At 39.7% G+C, this 26233-nt stretch overlaps 1 protein-coding gene across 3 annotated transcripts in view; it reads right to left on the reverse strand.

Moving 5' to 3' along the window:
* LOC136858644 (SURP and G-patch domain-containing protein 1) overlaps positions 1–26233 on the reverse strand; it is a 292627-nt gene that overhangs the window by 10853 nt on the left and 255541 nt on the right. For all 3 annotated transcript variants that reach the window (XM_067138354.2, XM_067138353.2, XM_067138355.2), the window contains one exon: positions 8983–9112. In XM_067138354.2, the coding sequence (XP_066994455.2) occupies positions 8983–9112 (130 nt within the window). The remainder of the gene's footprint in view (positions 1–8982; positions 9113–26233) is intronic.

Genomic DNA, 26233 nt, shown 5'->3' on the forward strand with positions numbered 1-26233 from the left:
CTTATTGACTGAGAGATACGACGGTAAATATCCTCTCTTAGACTTTCCTCTGCCATGATGGCTCTCTCTGCATTTATACCTTTTGATGTGATTCTTAATGACAACCGTTATGTCCTTGTGTTCCTTGCCTGTTCTGTCACCACCTCGATTTTCATTAGGTAACTTCCCAGTATGATGAAACCTACTAGCCAGATAAGATAATCTGTCCTTTGACATGCCAAGGAGTCCATGAATGCATTTAATATTATGTTCGTTTTTAGTTCTAGCCAGCTTTCCAGGTACTCTCTTCTTGTATCTAGACTTTCTTCCACCGACACATTCCTGAACCAGCACGCCAGCTTCAGAATCTTCAGATTCATTATTCATGCTGTTGTAGAGTGAAATAGTTCCTCACACAGTAACTTGCTTAAAACTTCTCAAGAAGTGAGTTTTATTCTGTCGACGACAATGAGGGCTAATCGCGGGAACATGTGGCATCCATTTCCAAGAATACATCCTTTCAACAAAGGAGTCCGGTGTTTCATTGTTTCACAGAATAACCCTTCCGATTATCCATGAGAATGCCGCGTGATTAATAGTTGACTGCAATTATCGAGTTTTGCTTTAACTTTCCGAGAGCATATATCGACTTTTGCAAAAACCTAGTGATTTCAACCACTTCTATACACGGCAAATATCGACTTATGCAAAGGATGACTGCACAGGATGGTGAGCAAGGTCAAACTAATAACATTAGCATGCATAACTCAATTTAGAAAATTTTTGCATTTATCGAGTTTTGTAAAAACGCTCCTCAATTATTCCCACCTTCATAATATAGGTTGTCGGTCGCCCACTTTCCAGAACTCCCCCAGTGTGAGAACTGCACGTCACCTTCAGGGTACACCCTAACCTTTTCCGAGGCTGATATTTATCACCACTCATTTTCGGCTATTGTTACAATGGGGGTCACCACTCCCAAAGGCATTTTAGAGCTACTGCTAGCAATTAATCAGGCTGCCTCTTACATGGGAAGCAAACGCTGGTGATGAATACTTTACTCATACTATTCCCCGGGTACTGGGCTGTCTCTTCCGCAATATCTACCGTTTTGAAGTCCATCTTCTCCGCTGTACATCCCCCGTTGAGGTTTTCACTCTTAACCCTGAGCTGGGACCCTAATCAGATAATACACACCAGGTCAGTGTGCTGTGGGACGCACGTAGGCAGGGATGCCTATGAAGAGGGTCCCTAACTATTACCTTGCCTATACGTGGTGGTTGCAGTGATTTTTGTTTTAAGAGGAAGTACAACTAGGTAATCATCCTCTCCGAACAAATTAAGTGCAAGGGGGGGGGGAAATGATTGTTTCAACAAAGGAATTTTGAAATGAATTACAAAATAAAACAAAAAATCTATAATATTAAGCCAAAAAGATCACTAACAAATCAAAATTATTATTTCAATCAAATATCATCAATACGGATCAAGAATGATATTTATCACTTTTAATAATAATATTTCCTGTAGGCTGAGGCTCCGTTTTAGGCCAGAAAGACCGGCGGACTCTGTGAGGATGAGGGCCATGTTGAAGTCAGCACCATAAGAATGGTCTTCCCTCTTCAGTAGATAAGAGTGCATAGATTGTCCATGACCTATCCTCAGCCTACACAATACGATGGCCTCTTTACGTGAAGGACGGAAAAAGGACCGCCACACGGTAGTTTTAACTGCTCTCAGCTCATTGGGAGTTTGGATAGTTAGCCACTCCAATTCCGAGGATACCAAGATGGTTCGATGTAGCTGAGAATAAATATCTTTAGCATGTACATACATAGGCCACGGAGGTAAAAGTACTGCTTCCTTTGCAGCTTCATCCGCAAGTTAATTTCCCGCAATTCCAACGTGCCTTGGAAACCACACGAAAGTGATTCTAGTGCCAACATCACATAACCTGGCTAGAAGGGCACCAGTGGGTGTTGGTTCAATAGATTGCAGAGAAGTCAACGAGTTGGTACACATGAGAAAATGGTTTCTTTCATCATCCAGTGCAAACAGCAGAGCTTCTAAGATGGCATAAAGCTCTGCAGTATACATGCATATTTATGGATAATTGTTTTCCCTTGTAAATACAGCAAAACCTCGATTCTCTGGTTTTGGGGGGATCACGGGGAAAAAAGTACAAAAAGGAAAAATGGAAAATTCCAGAATGAATTAAAATGATCAACAACTTGGCTAAACATCACAATATTGTGTATAATCTTACAAAACCTCCTACATAAATTACACAAGTTAAAAATCTCAATATTTTAAATTGAGTTTTATTATGGAAACTGCGTCAATTTCCCGTGATAACTTCTTTCAGGTCAGCAAATATGATCAGCCAAAAGTTAGTTAAAAAATAAGCTACATTAGCTGAAGTACCAGTTCTTCGCATGGATTTATGAGCAAGGATTAAAATGGTTAAATTTAGGAGCCCTGCAAGTATGTGTGTCTTAAAACACGCTCTTGTAGACAATATTTACGACTTCCTCACTAGGTATATAAATATATAGATTATGCCCCTCAACACTGAAAGAACACAATGTAAAGCTGACCGTGAATGAAGCACTGATTCTCTAGATAATGATGCAAAATGAAATATTAATTATAAATCCATTAAATATGAATCCCTAACCTATTTCTTCTTGTATGTGCCATGCCCAGTCTCTCGGATGTTGGTGCTTTTCGGCCCTAAAGCTACACAATATTAAAAAGATAGCAACACGGAATATACATATGATATGTTGAAGATCACTCAACAATACAACTGTGCTGTAGAATCCAAGCACTTTCCATAGAATGGCATGCTCATTTTTCAGCTGGCCTTTTAACAAATGAACAATGGCTTATGTACAAATGGCTATTCATTAGTGAAGTGACCACAGCCAAAAACATAAGAAAACTGCATTTTCTCGAAAAGTGTTAAGAGTTACGAGAAGTGCCGGAAACCTGCTCGGTGATACAATCGTAATAGGTTTGTCAAAAATGTACAAATAATTTATCCTGAACATAATGTAGATCTTTTACAACTATAAAAATTATAACGGGAATAAGCTTAGTCTTATTACACTCCCACTTTATTATTTTTTGGTTACTTTAAGCGTAATTTGAAATTTGTGTCACAATTTTAATTAATTGTTCGCCTAATGGCATTCTCTAGCTTCCCCTATGATATTGCGATTTCTGCTCCTTGCTAGTCTTAAGTTACGTGGTTTTGCATGGTCAATTGTGCCTTCCAGGTAATTTTATCTATAAAACCTAACATGGCGGAGGGGAATGCCTCTTTTGCTTATGGGGATCCTGGTTGAATACAATTGCAAGTTTGATACCGTTTGAGAAGTTGTACCTGACTATGTATTCCTTAATTGAATTTTTGCCTATTCCATTCCTCACCGAGTAATTTTGACCAGTGTGGTTTTGTTATCCGAGTTTAATGTAATAACTATGTATATCTAAACTATTTACGTCTCTCTGTTTATATTGGTCATATTTTAATTATATTTCATTTCCTTATTTAACGCTTTGCTGCTGATTTTAATAATTGAAGCAGGGAGATCAAAAACCCACTAACTCCAATTTTTGGCAAAATTGAGTTATGGGCTGGATGGGGCTTTTTAGTGTGTTCTGCATCGATGGAAGGCAAGAATACCCTAATCCTGTCATTCATCCACATACAGGAGGTGTTTTTAAAATCCATGGAAAGCAAAACACCTCTTACTCCATGGAATTAGAGAGTTCTTGCTTTCCATGCTTTATTTCCAGGTAGATGGCAACACCATTACTTAACCAGCAGAGCAGAGATTGAAAGGTTAAAATGGAATCAGATTCAAGTTCTGAAAGGAAAATAAGAGGAAAGAAATGAATAAATAAAGGCAAATGGAATTGAAATAATATTTAAAGGCTTAAAGCAAAGGGCAATTAACTAACCTCAAATGTTTAATTTGATATTGTATTACCCGAAAAGTTGAACATTAAACAAGGTATCACTGCTGATATGTGAAATAGGAGTTTTCTTCTCTAGTATAAATGTTATATATAATCATATGCTTTAAATAAATGTGTTAGTATTAGCATTCGTAATTTTCTAGGTGCAAAAAGCAGTGCTCATCTAAATACCCTGATGGAATAAGGCAACACATTATTGAAACGAGAAATTTCTCATATCACAACGTAAAGTAATACAATACTCAGCATCCCATAAAGTGAAATCCATGTGAGTAAAACTGTGAAAAGTACAATGTGGAGTCCATTTAACATCCAGAGACCCAATACAAATTCATCTTTTCCCGCTCAACAAAAGTACAACTCACACTTGCCACTGAAATCAGAAAAGCAAAAGGACTTGAAAAATTTAATGAATTTCACTTTGGAGGAAAGTAGGATGTATTACAAAACTCTGTTTGCTGACAGTAATAACCCTGATTTACAGACTGAACAAGAAAATGAAACTGAAACAGAATATCTGTAGGGAAAGTCTTTAAGTTTATTTATGGTTTTAATGATGTATTTTGGTATAATTTATATTACAGTATTTAATGGATATCAGCCTCACGCTCTACCTTTGAAATTTAAAAATGTAACAATGGTAATTTTTATAATGAACTTTCATGGTATACTGGTACCTTTTCTGTCACATTTTTAATATTTCATTATTTCATACACTCCAGAAGTCAAAAAGCCCCTAACTCCACCACTATTTAATTCTAATTTTAGCATTAAATAATATAAACACTTAAGTTATGAAGCATTTAATTGATAAATAATATACTTTTACTAAATGTGAGCACATAAATGCATTAGATTTAAAATCAATAAGGGAGATTATCAGTTTTTTCTCTCTCCTGTAAAATTAGGTTTACTGGAGTTAGTGGGTTTTTGATTTCCCTGCTTCAATTGTATATTATTTCTTTAATTTCATTGGGCAATTTCCTATTTGAGGGAATTTCATTTCTCATATTAATTGCTCATTCTGAAACGCACCACAATTGCGAATTGGATTTACCTGTAACTACTTATGCTTGATTACCCAACCTACTTTAGGTTGTTATTTTAATGTTAATGGATTTTAATTTCTCAGAACACTGTTATGCTAATTGAAATCGTGACCTTGTAAACTCAAGTTCTATTAGTTGTTTCACCTAGTTTTGTCCCACACACATTTATCTTTAGTTTCCTTTCCTTCGAAATGTGCGTATCGTTACGCTGGTTAAATTTATGATCTTAATATTAACTTGGTATGATTTTAGATTATATGCAATACTGATCAGTGTGTAATTCCACGTCATACCCTTGATTGAATATATGTATATGTGTGCGTGTGTGTGTTCTAAGAAAATAAAAAGGAATTGTTATTTAGTAAAGTTGGTTTAATCCTAGTAGATTAGTGCAGTACCTCGTTGACATTCTTTCATGTTTCGGCATTAGATTTAATCTGCTCTCTGGAGGGTCCTCGGTTTTCCACGTTGTATTGAATTATCTCTCTGGCCAGATCACTGCAAGGTCAGTTAGATTTTCTTATTTGATTGTGTACTTGTAGTGTAATTCATTCTGAATTGTATTTAGTCTTGAGTGCATTCAGGCCGAGTTGAAATTGTAATTACAAGATATTAGAATTTGTCCCCGACAAATGAGAATGCTGCTATTCTAAAATAATAAATTCATCTGCATTTTTCCATCACTTATCACATACAATTCACCTGGCACATTGTCTCCTCTCAAACTTGGTTTCTCAAGCTTCTTCGCTCCTCTCCAAGCCATTCGTGGGATGGTGTTTCTACAAAGACAGAGTGTCAGCCTGAATTTTCAACACAGTGATTTCGTCCTGTTAGACTAAGTGAGATTGCGGACCTCTTAGACTAAAATATTTTTAGATTGATAACAGTTCAAAACTTATTGTTTTGTTTCCATCTGTATCATTTCTTTTTTTTTCTTCTTAGGTTTAGCAAATTTTTTGGATTCAATTATGTTTTATATCAACCTTTTTTCACTGAATATGTCTCAGTGAGTTATTTATTACTCCATCTAGTGAGGTAAATATTGTATATTCTTACTGTTTTTATTTCCATCTGGCTCTTTTGTTTTACATTTGTTACTTCATTATGTGTTTAGCACATTTTCAGCTTGTATTATGTAGATTACTTTACCCCCCCCCCTTATTTCACTGAAGATGGCTCAAACGAGTCGAAACATGTTTGAATTTTATTGCTCCATCTAATGATGGAATTATGTTTTGTATTGAATTACGAGGATACATTAATTTTTTCCTTTGTAAAGTTGAAACTGAAATGCAATGAGGGCTATTTTGCGAGCTAGCCTGGTGACAACTTAGTCTTTTCTTTTAATGTATCACAACATTTGATGAAATGCTGCGGTTGAACAATATACCGTACTTACGCGTATAATCCACGCATATTTTTTTAACAAATGGAGGTACGAAATTGGGGTGCGGATTTTATTTGCGTCAAGGTTGGCAATACGCTCCTGGCTCACCTAGTTTTTGATGTTGGGTGTACAGTTATGCTTTGTGTAACCGCAGATGGAATAAAATTGTCCCATATGTCATATTTGAACGGAAAATTATTCAGACTTTTAATTATAAACTTCCTTTACATTTTAAAGATATAGTATTTTACAGGGCAATTTAAATTGAAAATTTGTCCACGCCACGATAGAACGTGTCTTCAGGAACATGCATGGGTAGCTTTCTGCACTTTCAATCACTTCGGTGTGTCTATAGTGTGTTTCATAGTTGCTTAAGGAATGCCACATCACATAGCAGGCAGCGTGCGGAGAAGCAGAATCCGCAAAGAATGGCAATGCCGACAGTTGGCGAAAAAGCGTGATGCATAATTATAATCAATTCGTATGTACCAAACAATAATGTCAATGCCGATGAAAATGCATTTTATTTTATTTATTTTTTTATTTCTGCTGCCGAGCCCAGAAGGACTTATGGTTTTAAAGGAGATGGGGTCACTGTACTGTATACAATGCAGACGGAAGCGAAAGACTTCCTTCCTTCGTCATAGGAAAGTTTGATAAGCCACAATGTTTTAAAGGGCATCGGGCACCTTCCGTACAAATAAAAGGCATCTAAAAATGAAAACAGTACAGTAAACCAAAAAATAAAACACTTGCACACGGGAGCCAGCATAATTTGTACTCGTCTTTAAATCATGCTTTTTTTCTTTCATTGTGTAAGGTTATGTTTGCCAGTGAGTTATAGAAGTGCATTATTTGAAAAATGTAAATGCACCTTGTTGGATACATTTTGGAAATATACAGGGTCTTTATTTATGCTTGGCAAGGACTTCCTCGCTCGACCTTGGCCACCGATGACAGGCCGCTACCGGCCGCTGCTGCGTGCGGTTTCCGGCACTTCCTGTAGTTGCTGAGAGCTGAGCTCCGAGATAGTAGGGTGTTCAATGCGTACTATATGTCATATTGTATAGTGTTTTATTGTGATTGTGTATAGTGCTGTAATGTATGTGAAATATTCGTTACGTGAATGTGTATATCTGCACAATACTTACATTAAGTGCAGAAAATCGTGCATTAGGACAAGACAAAAGTTTCGAGCGAAATTTCCATGGGGACCCATTCCTATCAATCGGACAATAAAACAACTGGCTAAGAGATTCAAACGTACAGGTTCAGTAAACAATAAAAACAGACGTAAAGGTCGTTATCTCCTTACTGAAGCGTGTTTGGTACGAGGATCATAGGTAAAAATCTGTGGCCCCCTTGTAGCCCAGATTTAATGGCATGTGATTTTTATTTGTGGGAAATGTTAAAAAATGTAGTTTATGGGAACAACCCTGACACATTAAACTTAAAGACAATATAAGAGCTGCAATTACATCCATCAGTGCTGAAGAACTTGGTAGAGTAACCGAAAACTTCATTAGGAGATGCCGTTTATGTCTGGCAGCGCATGGGGAACATTTTCAGCATAAACTGTAAAAAGGGTGATTAAAAAGCACGATAAATGCATGATAATGATTTTAAGCACCGTATTCTGCTGTACGCATGCACGCACACGTTGTAGCCGGCAACTGAACTGTCACTGACGGTCCAGGTCGAGCGAGAAAGTCCTTACCAAGCATAAATAAAGACCCTGTATATTTTTCCATGGCATTTGAAAGGTTTAAACTGTGCATCAGTGTTAACTGCATGCAGTAGTAGGTATCAGAATATCTTGTGACGCAGCAAGAGTTGACATTTCTGAATTACGAGTTGGCGGTTAATTCAAAATCACGTAATAACACGGTTTTACAAAACTAACATCCGAGTTCGCCGGTGTGTCTGTTTCAAGTGTTTACATTGCACGAAAAGAATTATCCACTGCCGGTTGTGTTACTATGAATGAAAAGAGATCGCGCGTGAGAAATGTTTTAGACGTGGAGTGTGACGAATTTGTAATTTAGGAGAGGATTCTACTGATGTAAGAGACAACAAATCTTCCAATCTACAGGCAATCGAGCCTATTGCAAGTTCAGATTAATGAAATACCTGTCACGTAAGTAGGCCTACTTGCTAATTTTCGTGCCATTTTATAACAGTGATAATGTATTTTTATCATCTCAGGCAAAACAGCTATATCCGTAAATTAACATGTTCATATTTGCGTAAAGAACACATGGACCTCGCAGAGTGATATGAAATGTTTGTTTATACCTATGTTACTCTTTTGATGGAAGGATTTTAGTTCATTTCTTTTCAAAATGAGCCTTCCTAAAATTAGGGGGCAGGGATTATTCGGCGGTGGGGATTATTCGTGTAAATACGGTATGACTTGACGATTCTAAAGTTAAATCTGATTTTAATAGTTTTCTCTGTACCAATTTAGAAGCAATGTGTAGTATGATTATACTGAGGAAACATTAGCTTTGTAACAATAGGTGCTATGTCATGAGACAAGGCTAAAATGTTTAGTTCAGATTTACAGAATAAAATTCTTACCAGTGGGTTTGGTCTGAATCTGTAAGCTAGCATCATTCGTTTTCTGTAAGCAACGTATTCATCATCACCTTTTGAGACGTCTTGTGGCCTCTCTAATCCCAAACCTTGATTGTCAGGTCGAGATGCTGCCCTAAAAATATAAATAAATTAATAAATACAAACTTGATTAAAATCCTGATCAGAATATAAATTTCATATCACATATTGCAGCCATACAGAAATATAGGTTTAAAGGTACAAAATTAAAATTTACTGCAAAATATTCCAGCTACATAAGGAAGTGAATGACAAATGCATAGGAGATAAGGAATGTCATTTTACTAAGTGTGCATCTCTTATCCTTGTCTCGGTACGCCATTTTTCCTCTCTATATTTTGTATTTCACCTGCTGCTATTTCTTGGTGGTGATGATGATGATGATGCTTGTTGTTTACAGGGGACTAACATCTAGGTCATCACCCCTAATGGTACAAGGTGGAATGAAAGGACATGAAATTAAAATGTTGAAATGTACCCACTGACTAGAATTTAAAATAAATGATGAAAAATGATTCTTCTTCTTTCCTGGCCATATATGTATCGATGAAACAGGCACTCCTGAACTCACTCAGGGTCGGCTCGTCTGACTCACAGAGAGTATGTCCGATGTTCTTGTACCAGTTCTAGTGGCACTTCACTTTTCCTTACAGCAGCCTCAGCAGTTTGTTTCCATGTTGCCTTAGTAAGCCCTCTTCCTTTTCTGTATTAAATGGTGTTCATTTCTTCTTCTGAACGTGACCATACCAGTGGAGTTGTTTCTTCTCCATCTTGTCGCTGATGGGCACAACTTCAAAGGATTCTCGCACGTGTTCATTGCCACTTTGTCATGCAGAGTGACTCCCACTGACCATCGCAACATCCTCATCTCTGCGACATGCATTCGCTGGTCATGCTTTTTCTGCCTTGCCCAACATTTGGAGCCGTACATGAGGGCAGGCTGGACAATGGTTTTGTACACTTTGCCCTTTAATTTGACTGGCATCCGCTTATCATACAGAACACCAGTACGAGACTGCCATTTCATTCAACCAACACTGATACAGTGCTTGACATCTGCATCGATATAACCATCAGTTGTGATGACTGATCCAAGATATTTGAACTTGTTGCCATTAATGCTTTCACGGCCCGTACTTGTAGACATGATATTGTATAGGCTTTTGGGCTTGTGCCGTGTCAAGAAAATAAGGTGAAATTCTTAATGTTTCGCAGAAAACTGTGCTCTGCGTCCTCAGAAGAATTCTCGACTGTCCACGAGAAAGGCTTCTTAAACAATGACACTTTTGAATTTGGAACGTTATAATAGAAGTAGAAGTGGAAATGGTATGTTCATTCACCGCCAGATGGCCCCTAGGACGTGACACAACGCTAGTGTTCGAAGCAGAAGCTGACCGAAACATCACAATCAGACTAAGCGGTTCACATAATGTGTTTGCGTAACATATGACAGGTGTAAGACATAGACATAAGCCTGGAATGAAACATCTGGCGACAAGGTATGTACGAATTTGGAAAACACCGAGACGAAATAACAATAGTGAAGGGGCAGGGAAGGGAACTACCTACGTAAATTCTAATCGCTGGCAACCATGTATTACTTAATTAATAGCCGGTGTCCCTATTGAAATTGTTAGGATTACGACGTATTTCCACAGCTTCCCGTATAATCCTGGACCTGTAGCGTCTAGTGTGAGTGAGAGCTCGAGCATCTTGGTACATGACATCATGACCCGACGATAGAACGGGCTCAGCTATTGCCGATTTGTCAGGTTGGTTGAGATGAATATTACGTTCATGTTCTTCATGATTGTGATGGTTCGGTCAGCTTCCGCTTCGAACGCTAGCGTTGTGGCACCTCCTAGGAGCCATCTGGCGGTGAATGAACGTACTATTTCCACTTCTACTTCTATTATAACGTTCCAAATTCAAAAGTGTCATTGTTTACGAAGCCTTTCTCGTGGACAGTCGAGAATTCTTCTGAGGACGCAGAGCACAGTTTTCTGCAAAACATTAAGAATTTCACCTTATTTTCTTGACACGGCACAAGCCCAAAAGCCTATACAATATCATATTTGAACTTGTCAGTCAGCATCAGTGGTTCTCCAGCAAGGGAGACAGTGTTGTGTGGGCCTGCTTGCCCTGGCTGCACAAAGTTGAAACCCTTGATGCAGTCTCCTATGACACGCTCCCAGATTTTGAGCGTGTGAAGTGGGTTTGATGCCTCGGTAATTCTCACACTCGGACATCACCTTTTTTCTTGTAGATGGGCACAAGGAAGCTTTGACGGAACTGTTCTAGCATTTGAAATCTAGCGAGGATTTTGTCGATCAATTTCGCCAACCAATTTCCTTCGGCACCTAGGACTTTCCATAGACCCCCCCCCCTGGCACTACAGCCCTTGAAGGGCCTTGGCCTACCAAGCGACCGCTGCTCAGCCCGAAGGCCTGCAGATTACGAGGTGTCGTGTGGTCAGCACGACGAATCCTCTCGGCCGTTATTCTTGGCTTTCTAGACCGGGGCCGCCATCTCACCGTCAGATAGCTCCTCAATTCTAATCACGCAGGCTGAGTGGACCTCGAACCAGCCCTCAGGTCCAGGTAAAAATCCCTGACCTGGCCGGGAATCGAACCCGGGGCCTCCGGGTAAGAGGCAGGCACGCTACCCCTACACCACGGGGCCGGCGGACTTTCCATAGTTCAGCTAGAATATCACCAGAGCCAACCGCTTTGCCGTTTTTCATCTTTGACACAACTACTGCAATATTAGAAGGTGTGACTTCAGGCACAGGCCCCTCAAGTGAACACTGCAAAACTGCTCTGTCTAGTGGAAACTCCTCATTTAGTAACCCTTCGAAATACTTCTTCCAGCAGTTGTTAATGGCTTTATCACTAATAATGTTTATCATCATGGATATATTTGGTGGCAATATAACCACTGACCACTGATGAAGGGAATGGTTGACTTCCTGAAATATGTATGGTTAAATAAATAGTTTTCTTTCATTAATAAGTGTATTGACAAGGCAGATTCAAATAAAACTATTTTAAATAGCTCTGAAATACCTTAGGGGTAACGCAAATGTAATCAAAGTAAGCTTATTACTTCAATGGGAAATTCAGTAGAATCTCAGTAAAATTTTCACACACGTGCAGTGGAAATAAAAGGAAAATAAGAGGGGCTCAATGCTAGAGAAAGAGGACTGCTAGGACCTATGATTATTAGGGCAAGAACAAGATAATGGAATCTCAAATAACGTGTGTGTATATGCATATCTTTTTCTTTTTTGAACCAGTGGAAAGGTATAACAATTCCTGATCGAGCAACAAAAATTGATTAAGAGTTTTGGCAACAACTTGATGGACTATACAATAAAAATGGAGTGTACAAATTGGTATATATTCATTCAGCATTTGGAGTTTTCCAAGGGATCATAATACATACTTAGAACCAATAGTGATGGTAACAACTTGCTTAACAACACGAGTGTGTGTAAAGATGTGAAACATGAAAAGAGAAAATTTATACAGAATACCTCCAATTTAAAAGAGCCAGGCTGGGAGACATAGGATCCAGGAAAACACTACGCGAGATGTACGTCAGGCATGTAGATAAAGCGGTTATGGAAAACTGTCATTCAGTTTCGTGACGTAATTTGACATAGATAATACATATTTTCAGCAAAGTTTCTCTTGACTGTTCACAATGCGCAGACCACTCTCCCAAGGTACCCGTAGCAAAGAATTAAGTTAAAATTTAGATAAAGTAATCTCTATGTCTCTCACCTCAAAATAGAGCAGAGGAGTGATGGGGCAGAGAAAACTCTCATGCCGCGACGAGGTCCCATGTGCTCAGAATCTTGATTCCACCAGCCAAAATAGGCAAGGTGGAAAATATATATGGGCAGTAAGATGGTTCCAGAAGGTATGAGCATGACAAACAGCTGAGCCGATGACTTAATACAAAAACGAAGCAAACAGATGAACATCCAATATGGCGACCAGTCAAATTTCAGCGGGAGTGAGTGGAGGAATAAACGTTGAAATATGTTGTTACGAATGAAACTCCATCTTTTTGATTACTCTAATTTATTTCAGGATGGCCTAATAAATGCACACACACACATATTCAAACACAAACAATTCTAACCAGTTATTAATGGCCACACTTACTAATGACCAGTCTATTTAGAAAACTCCCTACCTTACGGCGCAGCAAGGGTCCAGCCCGTTCCTTTACCTAGGACTAATCCTTACTTTCACTTTCCCCCAAGTCAAGTCACCTCTTACAGCTACTGTGCGTAGACAGCTGGATTTGAACAGTGCCCCTGGCTATACAACACACGACGACGGTTTCTCGGTTCGACTCCAATGATAGTCCAGTACTTTGCACAGCCCCATGCAATGAACAACTGAACAGTATTCAACAGCAGATCAATACTCACAATGGCAAACATTAACACAGGGCCATTTATCCTCGCACTCACGATAGTGCGTTTCCTCGCTGGCTCATGGCGATTCACAGTCCACACAATTACACAAACACACCGTTCTGTCGCCTCCAGTTATATACTCACTGGTCTCTCCGATACTACAACAACAGCTCCTCGTTCAGATCTCTGTGGGACACTGGCGACAGCTAACTCCTCTGTCGCCCTCAGCCCAGCCACCAAACCCTAACGCACTGAGTCACTGCCTTCACCACCTGAGTCCAACACTGACTGACTCTGTGGCTAGCCTCCCTTTTTAATAGGTCGCGTGATTTGGTCCAGAAATTTTGTGATGTCACTAAGGGCAGCACATTCCTGTTGAATCTCCAAGGAACTCACAGGTAATCCAGCTGACGAGAACAATACACAGAAAGGCCGGCCCCACACCACAAGTCGGCTGGGAGATTCCAGGTTGACTGAGTCACCAGTCCCTTCCTGGAAGTACTGAAAGGGGCTACCACGGACTGGCATGTAACACTACCCCACTTTGAGAGCTGATTGTCCTGACCAGTAACCTTCTCAGCTGTTCTTTGGTATGGCACCCGTCGGTCTACATGTACCACCTTCATCTTGCACCTTTGCCTCCGTCGTACTCGGTAGCTGACGTCGTTTATTCCTCACAGAACATGGTAAGGGCGTTTCCACATCCTCTGGAGCCTGAAAGACCAGTATTTCTTCCTTATGGAATTATAGCCATCGTAGGTCGCCATCGTGATTTTCCATGGTATCTGCTTGTTGATCGTGTCGCACCTTCACCCGGTCGCTCTCTGCTCGAATTATTCTTGATAGCGGCGCTCACATCCTCTGCTCTACTTGTCAGGTGCAGGTAGTACCTATCGGTCGGGTTTGGATAGTCCTCAGGCTGGCCGGACCCCAAATCCTCCGGAAGTCACAGCTCTCTTTCAGACAGCATACTCGCTGGAGAAGATCCTGTGGCCTCATGTACTACAGACTGGTAAGCCAGGGGGACCAGGGGAAGGTGACAATCCCCGTCCCTCTGCATTTTCATCCAGGCGCCAGGGCTCCAGTTTCCTTCGAACCCCACGGTGATCACACGGCAAGAAACTTCGTGCTCGGCCTCCCTCCTGGAACAGAACTCGCAGTCTACTGGGCAAGGTCCATAGGACAAAGCATCAACCTGCGGAACATGCTTTATATCGCGTGGACCCTCGTTGACATTTCTCTCTCCGTCACCCATCTTCTTCTGACCGTCCCGTCTTCTGGCCATCTTCCGTCTTCTCCTAGCCGCCCTCCATCTTATTCTGCCCGTCTTCAGTCTTCTTTCGGTCATCTTCCAGCATCTTCTCGCCGTCTTCTGCCCTCTTCTGGTCGTCTTCCATCTTCTGACCATCTTCCGTCTTCGCCTGGTGGTCTTCCGACTTCTGAGCGTCCTCCATTTTATTATCGTAATCTATAATCTTCATTTCCGTATTGACGAACTACACAATTAGAAATAGGAAAGGATTTCCACCTATCAATACTTGTTTATTGCACTTATTATGCTACAGGACCGGTTTCGACCCTTTACATAAGGTCATCCTCCGCTGAACCATGCATACCTATCTATGTGATGAAGCTATGATTAAGATAGTATTGTCAAAGGAATGCCATACGATAATAAACATCCAATTACAACCACTATCACTGAAATAGAAAACGCCATACAGAAAATCCCACACGAGCTACAAGATGAAGTCAGATATGATATTAAAAAAGGCTCCCACAATATATTGACAAAATTCACAGTAACTTCCAAAACAACAACTCAGCCAATAAAACACACATAAACAAACTCAAAGATAAAATAAAACAGAATAATTTACTTATAACGAAAGCCGACAAAAAGGCAATACCACAGTCATTATCGACAAAGACCAATACATATCGAAAACTAAAGAATGTTTTCAAGATAACACTTTCCTTATCAAACGTAAAGATCCGACTAATAACATACACTTCAAAGCCTTATTAAAAAATACACACTTTCTTTTAACTGAAATAGAATCCTCTAAACTTATAGTAATGAACCCTCAAATACCAACTGGCTTATCCCAAAATACACAAAGAACATATACCAATGAGACCTATTATTAACTACAGAGCAAGCCCAACCTATAAACTCTCGCAATTTATTCAAAGATTCCTCAAAAAGCACAACGTATTCTCAGCTAATAAAACAGTACGGAATTCAATAGATTTTTGTAATAGAACGAAAGGATTAAAGATTGAACCATATCATAATCTCGCATCATTTGATATAATAAACTTGTACCCGAACATTCCCACAAAACGAACAATATAAATCATTGAATCTAATCTAAAAAGTCACAGCACACTTTAGAAATAGAAGAGTTCATTAAATTACTTAATTTTGCCATTAGTAACAACTACTTTAAATTTCATGATACTATTTATCAGCAACAAGGATTACCGATGGGATCTCCCGCTTCTGGAATAATCGCCGAAATTTACATTGACTATTTAGAGCACACATCAATTAATAAAATAGACAATATCTTTTTCTGGTGTAGATTTGTTGATGACATTTGTCATCATTGACAATAGATCCACAAATGAAACTGATATATTAGATAAACTCAACACAATAGACTCCCATATAAAATTTACTATGGAAACCGAAAACAATCACAATTTGAACTACTTGGACATAACGATAACTAGACATGAAGACCACCATTCTTACAGAATATACAGAAATCCCACGCATACCTCAAGTACAATTAAAATAGATTCCGTTCATCCCAACACACACAAAAGAGCAGCTTACTACAGCATGATACACAGAGCATTCAATATACCGTTAACAAAAGATGATCTAAACAAAGAATTACAACTAATTCATGACACAGCTAAAAACAATGGATACAAGAAAGAAATGATCAACAAAATCATTCACAAAATAATATCCCAACCCAAAACCAAACTAACAAAAGCAGACGAATCCAAGAAAGAGTATGCACTATTCACCTTTAATAATGTACACAAATACCCCATAACTAACATTTTTAAAAACAATAACCTAAGAATAGCATTTAGAACTACACACAACAGTACCAACATCATACACAACGTCAGGACAATCAACAGCAACAACAAATACAACTACTCAGGGGTATACCGTATCAAATGCAATAACTGTGAGACAAGCTATGTCGGACGCACCGGTAGAAACTTGTTAACCCGATATAACGAACACATAAACGCGGTAAAACACAATCAGTTTTCCTCAATAGGACAACATGTCGCAGACTATAAACACAGTTTCACAAACATCGATAACGACATGCAAATCCTGAACATAAACCCCAAAGGCCCCTTGCTCAACATAACAGAAGAATTTTACATCACTCTAGATCAGTGTACCAATCCAAATTACAACATAAATGAAATCACAGAAAAAACTAACATCATCTTCAATACGGTTATCACTGCCCTAAAAAACTCTTACCTTAAGATAATCGATAAACAGAACGTGACACGCGACAGAAAAACATCTAACAACACACCCAGCTCCACCCCTACCCCCACAACAGCAACTCTCCCTACCCCTCCTTCCCGTCCCCTCACAGCAGCTAGTATGAGCCCAAGAAGAACACGAAGCAGTACACAACAAGCTCGCATATCAAACACATCTCAGCCACACCAACAACAGTAAGTACATATTCAGATTAGCACACACAACCCTTAGACATTCCTCCAACATAAATATCACTCATAGTTCAATCTTATCTTCTACAGATAAATATATCATCACTGCACAGCTACAAATGGGAAAGGAGCCACTACTCTGAACCCAATGTCACTCAAAATTTATGGACGTCACAGGACAGCATGATTTGATTTTAACATAAGGCAACACGCACAGCAGAGCTGAACATATTTTAGCCTAATTTTAACCATATGTCTGGCACCTTTTTAAAATTGGAAAGTGTTTTACTCTATGTACATACATGAAGACAAAATGTTTTACTCATACAATTTTACAAGCAAACCATATCATTTAAACTCCAGGAACAGCAGCTGAGTGTACAACTGTGTAAACAAGACTTGAACACGGGAGTCAGCCAACAAGCAAGACACGAACGCTCATGTGCATGAAGTGCTCCCATATATTGTATTCATCTTGTACATATATATATGTTAGTTTTAAGTGAGATATGTTTTATCAACTAATTTTAAGATCTTAAACATACTATTTTAGACATACAATGCATTGTTGTACATAGTGACATATATGCCAGTTCACGTTACGACATGCCCCATTTGGATGTGACCTAATGTTTATTATCGTATGGCATTCCTTTGACAATACTATCTTAATCATAGCTTCATCACATAGATATGTATGTATGGTTCAGCTGAGGATGACCTTATGTAAAGGGTCGAAACCGGTCCTGTAGCATAATAAGTGCAATAAACAAGTATTGATAGGTGGAAATCCTTTCCTATTTCTAATTCTCCATTTTATTAGTCGTCGTCTTCTCAAGGCCGTCTACTAGCACTTTATGGAAGTCTTCCTTTTTTTTCTTTTCAGGTCGTTCTCCACCTCCTTCTGACCATCTCCTGTCCTCTCCTGGTGGTCTTCTGACTTCTTCTGGCCGTCTTATCTCCTTTAACCATCTCTCTCTCTCTCTCTCTCTCTCTCTCTCTCTCTCTCTCTCTCGGCTTTCTACTATTCTCTTCTGGCTTTCTTCCATCTTCCTATAGCCTACATCCAACTTCTCCGTCATTTTCTGGCCTTCTTCTGCCTGTCTTTCATCTCGTTTCGATTGTCTTCCATCTTCTTCAACATCATCTTCTGATTTTCTCAATTTTCACGTGGCCTCTGGTCTCAACTGGCACGCAGTAATTAACAAAAGATGAAGATGTTCTGGAACGTTCTCAGTGGCGGTCAAAATCTGCAGTACCTGGTCCGCTGATTCACGCTGATTACAATGATGTACCACACGTTGGGTCTATCCCACTTCTGACACCATTTGTTACGAATAAAACTCCACCTGTTTCATTACTCCTAATTTATTTCAGGATGACCTAATAAATGCGCGCACGCGTGCACACACACACGTGCGCGCATGCACATACACACACACATACATTCATACACCAACAATTCTAACCAGTTAGTAATGGCCACAATAAGTATCAGTCTATTTACAAATCTCTCTACCTTACGGCGCTAATCCTTACTTTCACTTCCCCAAGTCCAGTCAATCGACTCATACAGTCGCTGTGCGTAGACAGCTGGATTTGAACACAGTGCCCCTGACTATACAACACATGACGACTGTTCGTTGGTTCGACTCCAATGATAGCCCGGTACTTCACACAGTCACATGAAGTGAACAACAATCAGCAACAGCTCAACAGTATATATATTTTTTTTCTATTTGCTTTACGTCACACCGGCACAGATAGGTCTTACGGTGACGATGGGATAGGAGAGGTCTAGGAATGGGAAGGAAGCGGCCATGGCCTTAATTAAGGTACAGACAGCCCCAGCATTTGCCTGGTGTGAAAATGGGAAACCAAGGAAAACCATCTTCAGGACTGCCGACAGTGGGATTCGAACCCACTATCTCCTGGATGCAAGTTCACAGCTGCGCGTCCCTAACCACATAGCCAACTCGCCCGGTCTCAACAGTATCCAACAGCAGGACGATACTCGCAACAGCAAATATTAACACACATCCAATTATGCTCACACTCATTATAACTGCTTCAATCGCTGATTCACTGCGGTCCTCAATCCATAGAAGCGCACACACACACTACTCTAAGGCAATACACAGTCTTCTGTCCCGTGCACCGTTTCCCGTACAGCTACTCACTGGACACTCCAACACCACAACCACAGCTCCTGGTTCAGACCTCTGTGGGCCACTAGTGACAGCCCTCAGCCCAGCCACCGAACCTCAACTCACTGAGTGTCACACTGACTCCACCTCGGAGCCCAACTGTCACTCCGAGTCCAACACTGACTGACTTGCGGCTAGCCTTCCTTTTTTATAGGTCGTGTGATTTGGCCCAGAAATTTCGCGATGTCACTAGGAGCAGAACATTCTCATTGAATCTCCAAGAAACTCACAGGTAAACTGGCTGACGAGATAAATACACGGAAAGGCCGGCCCCACCCCACAAGCCAGCTGGGAGATTCCAGGTCGACTGAGTCACCAGCCCCTTACTGAAAGGACCGAAAGCGGCTACCACAGGCTGGCACGTAACAATATGCAGTGTAGACACGAAGAGGTAAGTTTAAAAAAAGTGAAGTCTATACAGTGAAACGTCCTCAAGGCGTTCCTCATTAACATGTTTCCCCGCTTAGAATGTCATAAATTTGAAGTCCCAATTCTCACCATATTAAATCTATATAAAAACACCTCACTTATCTCGTCACGAATTTTTGCTATTACCGCTTAGTACGATAACATTTTTCCAAGCCCTGAAAATGTTGTTTGCCATCCCTTGTGAAAGACATGATTTTAGGGGTAAGAGCCGTTGCCACACTTGCGTGATTATGGGAAAAGGCCTTGAATTCTTGAACTTCACAGGATAAGTTGCACCTTCAGGAATTATAAACTATAAATTTCATTTCTGTTCCGTTTTGAAGTACAATTATACGAAAAATATTGACAATCATATTACATCAGTCTTGGGACTAGTTTCAGCCACTTAGTGGCCATCTTCAGCCAAATAAAAATGAAACAGATTATGTGATAACTAAAACATACGTATACCAGACAATGTTGCAGGAATAATTTTAACAGTAAGAGATATATAATAACAAAAATTAAGGTTATGATCTTTTTATCATAATATGATGTTTTGAAGTTGACTTAGGACCTCAGGCAAAGAAGTAAATCAGGAAATGATAGCCAGAATTAGGAAAGAATAAACACACAGAAAAGAAATTAAAAAGGAGAAAAATTATTTATGAGACACACCTCTATAGTTAAATGTACAGTATATATAATGTCTGATGTCGAACAAGCACTAACTTGCCGGAGGAAGCAGGCAGGCCATGTGAACAAAAGAGTGGACAGGGAACAAGCACTGATTTCTTGTAGGAAGCAGGCAATGTAAACAAAGAAGTAGATAGAGAGAGGAGGGGGTTACGAAGGGCAGGGAAAGGAAGGAGGAGGGGAGGGAGGGGAGGGGAGGGGAGGAGAGGAAGGGTGTCGAAGGTGGGGCTGAAGGATGCGGAAAGAAAGACTGCTGTTGAAAGGGGAATTTAAAGAGATTATAAAAGAAATAATTATTTTTATCTGAGAAATGATTACTAAAGATAGGAATGAAAAGGTCAATTATTTGACCTTTTAATTCCTTTCTTTCCTCATCCTTCAGCCCGACCTCAGACACCCCTTCTCTCCTTCTCCCCTCCCTTCTTTACCTCCTCCCCTCCTCACCCTATCTATTCCTTTGTTGACATTTACATTTGTTTACATCTGCATTGCCTGCTTCCTACAACAACAGGTCAGTGCTTGTTCCCTATACACTCCTTTGTTTACACGGCCTACCTGCTCCCTACAGCAAGTCAGTGCTTATTGTACAACAGGCATTAGAGGAGAGTCTCATAAATCATTTTTCTCCTTTTTAATTTCTTTTCTGCATCTTTATTCATTCCTAATTCTGGCTATCATTTCCTGATTTACTACTTTGCTTGAGGTCCTAAGTCAACTTCAAGACATATGACAAGAAGATCATAACCGTAATTTTTGTTATTATACTGTATGTATTCCAATGTTATAACTATTCCTGCAACATTGTCTGGTATACATACATTTTAGTAATCACATAATCTGTTTAATTTTTATTTGGCTGAAGATGGCCACTAAGTGGCTGAAACTAGTCCCAAGACTGATATAATATTATTTACTTGATACAGTATTACCCCTCTTTTACACTTTTCAAGGGACCAAGGAATACTGGTGTAAAAGGGGGGAAAATGTAAATCGTAGGAAACAACTTGTACAGGTATATATAAAAATGCTCTGGAAAAGGAGGTAAATGTTACACAAATGCATATTATTAATTTATAGAGTATTTCAATCTCAATCGATTTACTGTACTTACCTCAAATACAGGTCCATGTAAGTTAATTACTGTACTGTATCAACTGTTGACTACACTGCCTTTGTAATTCTGCTCATCCTCTGCCCAGGTGAAGGTTATCAGTAGGTGGTAAAAAATTTGTGTAATATATTCTTTTAATATACAGTGGTTACTTTCTTAGAATGGCTATAGAATTATCTAAGATGCAATATTTTCTCTGAATGAAACATTTTAAATGCTACTATTGTACCTGTATTTACAACACTAACACAAATTTATTCCAGATGGAAAACTACACAATCACTGCTTCCTACCAAATTAGTCCAGAATCGATCTCTGTTTACACTTCTTATTTCTTATAACCTCTATTTGTTTATCAAGCTCATAAAGGTTATAAAAAATATTTTCACCACCCTCTACAGATGAAAGATACCTGCGTAAAACATCCACTACTGCACTTGCATCAGCAATGGTAGGCATCACTTCATGGTCTTCCTGTGCTTCATCACTGTCACTGGTGGGAGACTCGGCTGCTGTTTGCTCAGCAATCAACTCCTCCACACATTAGGTAGCAGGCCTTCTTCTTCTTTTTCTTCTGGCAGCTGACATTCGGGATGATTCTTGAAAAATCCTGCTTTCAAGAAACAATTTGAGATGGTAGTCTGCTTCACGGCTTTCCAAGACTTTGCAATGAAGTGAAGCTCATCCAGGATTGAAACTTTAAATGATGATGGATCCTTTCCAGCATCCGTAAGGAATAAAATTCGCTGCACCAGGTTCTTCCTATAAAGTGACTTAAAGGAGTGATTAACCCCTAAATCCATAGGTTGCAGCTTGCTTGTGCAGTTAGCAGGCAGAAATTTTAACTGCACATTCCTCAAATTAACATCCACGGGATGTGCAGGACAACGGTCAATGAACAGAAGGATCTTCCTATTTTGCGCACCCATTCTTGAATGCAGAGCAATTAACTGCTGTCGGAAAAGATCTGAGGTCATCCAAGCTCGGCATCGTAGGCAGTATGCAACGATCGCACATTCTTGAAGCAACGAGGCTTTTTAGATTTCCCTATCACATAGGGGTGGAGCTTCTCAGAGCCATCAGCATTGGCTCCCAACATCACTTTGAGCCTCATCTTGCTGTATTTCCCACCATGGCATTTATCTCCTTTGAATGCCCAAGTCTTGCTGGGCAATACACTGAAAAACAGTCCAGTTTCATCTAGGTTAAAAATGTTCCTGGGTTTGTAATCCTTGGTCAGCTCCTGCAATCTTCTACCGATCCATTCCTCCACAGTTTCATCATTAACTGCACTAGATTCCCCACAAACAGTTTTATAGGTTAGGTTATACCTTTTCCTAAATTGGTCGATCCAGCCACTGAACGCGCTGAAATTTTCAATGCCAAGAATGTTTGCCACTTTAAGCGCCTCTTATCTTAAGAGCACACCATCAATTAGAATGCCTATGGCTCTTGAAGTTTCAAACCAACTTTTTACAATTTTTTCCATTTTCTCGTATTTGCAGTACGATGCATACATCCTTTTCTTGGAGATAGGTCTGCATTCTGAAGCATTTATTATTAATAAATTTCATTTTCCGTATTGATAGATTCAATGTACAGACAAGAAATGTGTTTTTCCACCAATCAATACTTAATTTATTGTAAATAGATTACACTAGTACCGGTTTCAGCCCTTAACGGCCATCATCAGCTAGTACATGAATAGTTTCCAGCCATTAGACAAAATCACAAGTTATGTTAAACATCCGGATGTCTAATGGGGGATGGAAATGCAATATACAGTAGCATGAAATTAAAATAACTCTGGTCAAAGGTAAAAAGTTACAATAAGTTAGAACATGAGTATACAGAACACATTAAAACATATGGGCCACAATATAAAACACTCAAAAAGTTTTAACACATTCAAATTTGGTATGTATAGGTTAGACACTTATTAAAATTTAAGTTCATGTTCCTTAGATTCCATTCTTCTATCTTCGGTGTGGTTCCTTTGCTTCTATGTCATGTTGGTTTAGCTGTGTGAGGTAATCTTAGAACCGAGGCTGATATGTGTCATATTGGTATGTTCTAAGGTCCAATGTTCCACTCTACTAATAGCTTGTTGTAATTGTCGCGTTGCAACCGCCATACTCTGAGAGCTTTAAAGCAGAGCAAAATCGTTTACATATAGAGATGGTATTACTGCTGAACTAGCAGCAGCGACAATACAGTTTATGGCAACTGCCAACAGTGACAGTGAGAACCGCTCCCTGTGGCAATCCATTTTCCTGAACATGGTATTGTGAATATGTCCTCTCTACTCAGACACGGAATAGATGGAGGAACAACAAATTCGCAATAAAATCCGACAAGTTATTTTGGAATCTCCACTGATGCAGGACTGAAAGGATGCCATATTGCCATGTGGTGTTGTAGGCCTTTTTAAAGTCAAAGAAAACAGCAACTAAATGGTGTTTTCGGAGAAAAGCGTCCTGGACAGAACTCTCCAGGCGTACCAGGGGGTCAGTGGTGCAGCGAGCAGCTCTCAAAAACCACATTGTTACTTGGACAAAAGTCCTCTTTTCTCCAAACACCACACCAGTCGGCAAATCACCATCCTCTCAACAGTCCGGCTTGAGGAGAGGAATTACTATTTCCTCTCACCACTGTGAAAGGAACTCACCCTCTATACAGATTCGGTTGAACACCCCAAGGAGACATAAAAGGCTATCCTCGCTGAGCTGTTTCAACATCTGGTTATGGACATTATCTGGTCCGGGAGGCGTGTCCTTGCAAAGTGCCAAGGTGCTGCGGAGTTCCCACTCCGTAAAGGGTACGTTATAGTCCTCTGAAGCTTAAGTGGCAAAACTGGGATGACAACATTCTGCCTTCTGCTTCAGAGTCAAGAAATCAATATGGTCATTCCCGGAACCAGACATATCAGCAAAATGGCTTGCATAATGGTTAGCAACTGTGGGTGGATCAGTGACGATACTGCCTGTAATGGAAATTCCTGGTACACTGTGTTACGCTGGTAACGTGTTTGAAGCCCCTTCAAAAAAATTTTCAGACTGCCAGATAGCTGTGGAAATTAGTATCGCTAGGCTTTTGGCCAATAAGTTTTGCACTCATATTCCTTATGTGATAAGTGGTCACATTCTATTTCCGTATGATCTATGTGTGAGTGGTAAGCCCATACCCCCTTGCTTGGTGCTGCTCCCTACCACAGAGGACTAAAAGTGTTGGCTCTCTCCTTCTCTTTCTTACTAGCCAATCAGCGCTCGGCTAGTAGCCCTTGGCTACGCATCTTGTGTGCTTGGGGAAGCCATGCTTGACTTCAAGTTCTGCAGTCATGAAGACAAGACGCGTCTCATGCTCGAGCGGAATCCTAGCTTCAGCTTGGGTCTTGGAGCCAGGTTAAATGCTGTATTGTTATGGGTATCATCACCCTCATCAAGTTTCACTTAATTTAAAACTAATTGTCCTCTTATTGTTATAATTTAGTGGAGAATTACACATCCTCTACGCAACTTGGCTACCACGTGTGTGGAGTACGCGTGCTAACATATTTCTGCTGAGGATTACACAAACTGTAGTTATTGCGGTCCATCCTTCTCTCTTGGATTTCTATGGATTAGGCTTCAATGGAAATCCTTCTACATGGTGATTATCTTTCGTGTGTTCGGTGGGACGTTTAAAGATTGACTCCATGTTGGGAAATAAACAACACTGAGGATTGTTCAGAATTACAAAGGGACCTTGAAAGTATCCAACAGTGAGTTGAAGAAAATAATATGAAGGTTAATGGAGGCAAATCAACTGTTACAACTTTTACAAACAGGAGCTTTAAAACTGAATTTGAATATACTTTGGATGAGGTAGTTACCCCAAAAGATGGCAAGTGCATATACTTAGGTGTGAGATTTGAAAGTAATTTGCACTGGAAGGGTTATGTTGATGATATTGTTGGGAAAGCATACAGATCGTTACATGTCATAATGAGGCTACTTAAAGGATGCAACAAAGAATTAAAAGAAAAAAGTTACTTGAGTATGGTTCGTCCATTATTGGAATATGCAAACAGTGTTTGGGATCCTCACCAAGAATACCTAATAAAAGAAATAGATAGTGTGCAGAGGAAAGCAGCAAGATTTGTAACAGGCGATTTCAGGAGAAAGAGTAGTGTATCAGAAATGTTAAAGGAACTTGGGTGGGAAACTTTAAGTAAGAGAAGGGAGAAAACTAGACTTATAGAATTATATAGAGCCTATACAAGAGAAGAAGCATGGGGAGATATCCGTGAGAGGCTTCAGTTGGAAAATAATTATATCGGCAGGACTGACCACAAATATAAAATTAAAAGGAATTTTAGCAGAAGTGATTCGGGTAAATTTTCATTCATTGGGAAGGGTGTGAAGGAGTGGAACAGTTTACCAAGGGTAGTGTTTGATCCTTTTCCAAAATCTGTACAGATATTCAAGAAGAGAATAAACAGGAACAGAGAAAATAAATGAAGTGTTAGAGGGCATTCGACCAGTAAATAAAAAAATGTGTGTGAATAAATTAATTCCATCCCCTGGTCGAAGGAGTTTGGACAGCCAAAGTAGGGGACTGCCTGTAGGGGTGAAGTACAGTGGGGACTTCGAGGGC

Source organism: Anabrus simplex, chromosome 1 (genome assembly GCF_040414725.1).
Source record: "Anabrus simplex isolate iqAnaSimp1 chromosome 1, ASM4041472v1, whole genome shotgun sequence".
Lineage (NCBI taxonomy): Eukaryota > Metazoa > Arthropoda > Insecta > Orthoptera > Tettigoniidae > Anabrus > Anabrus simplex.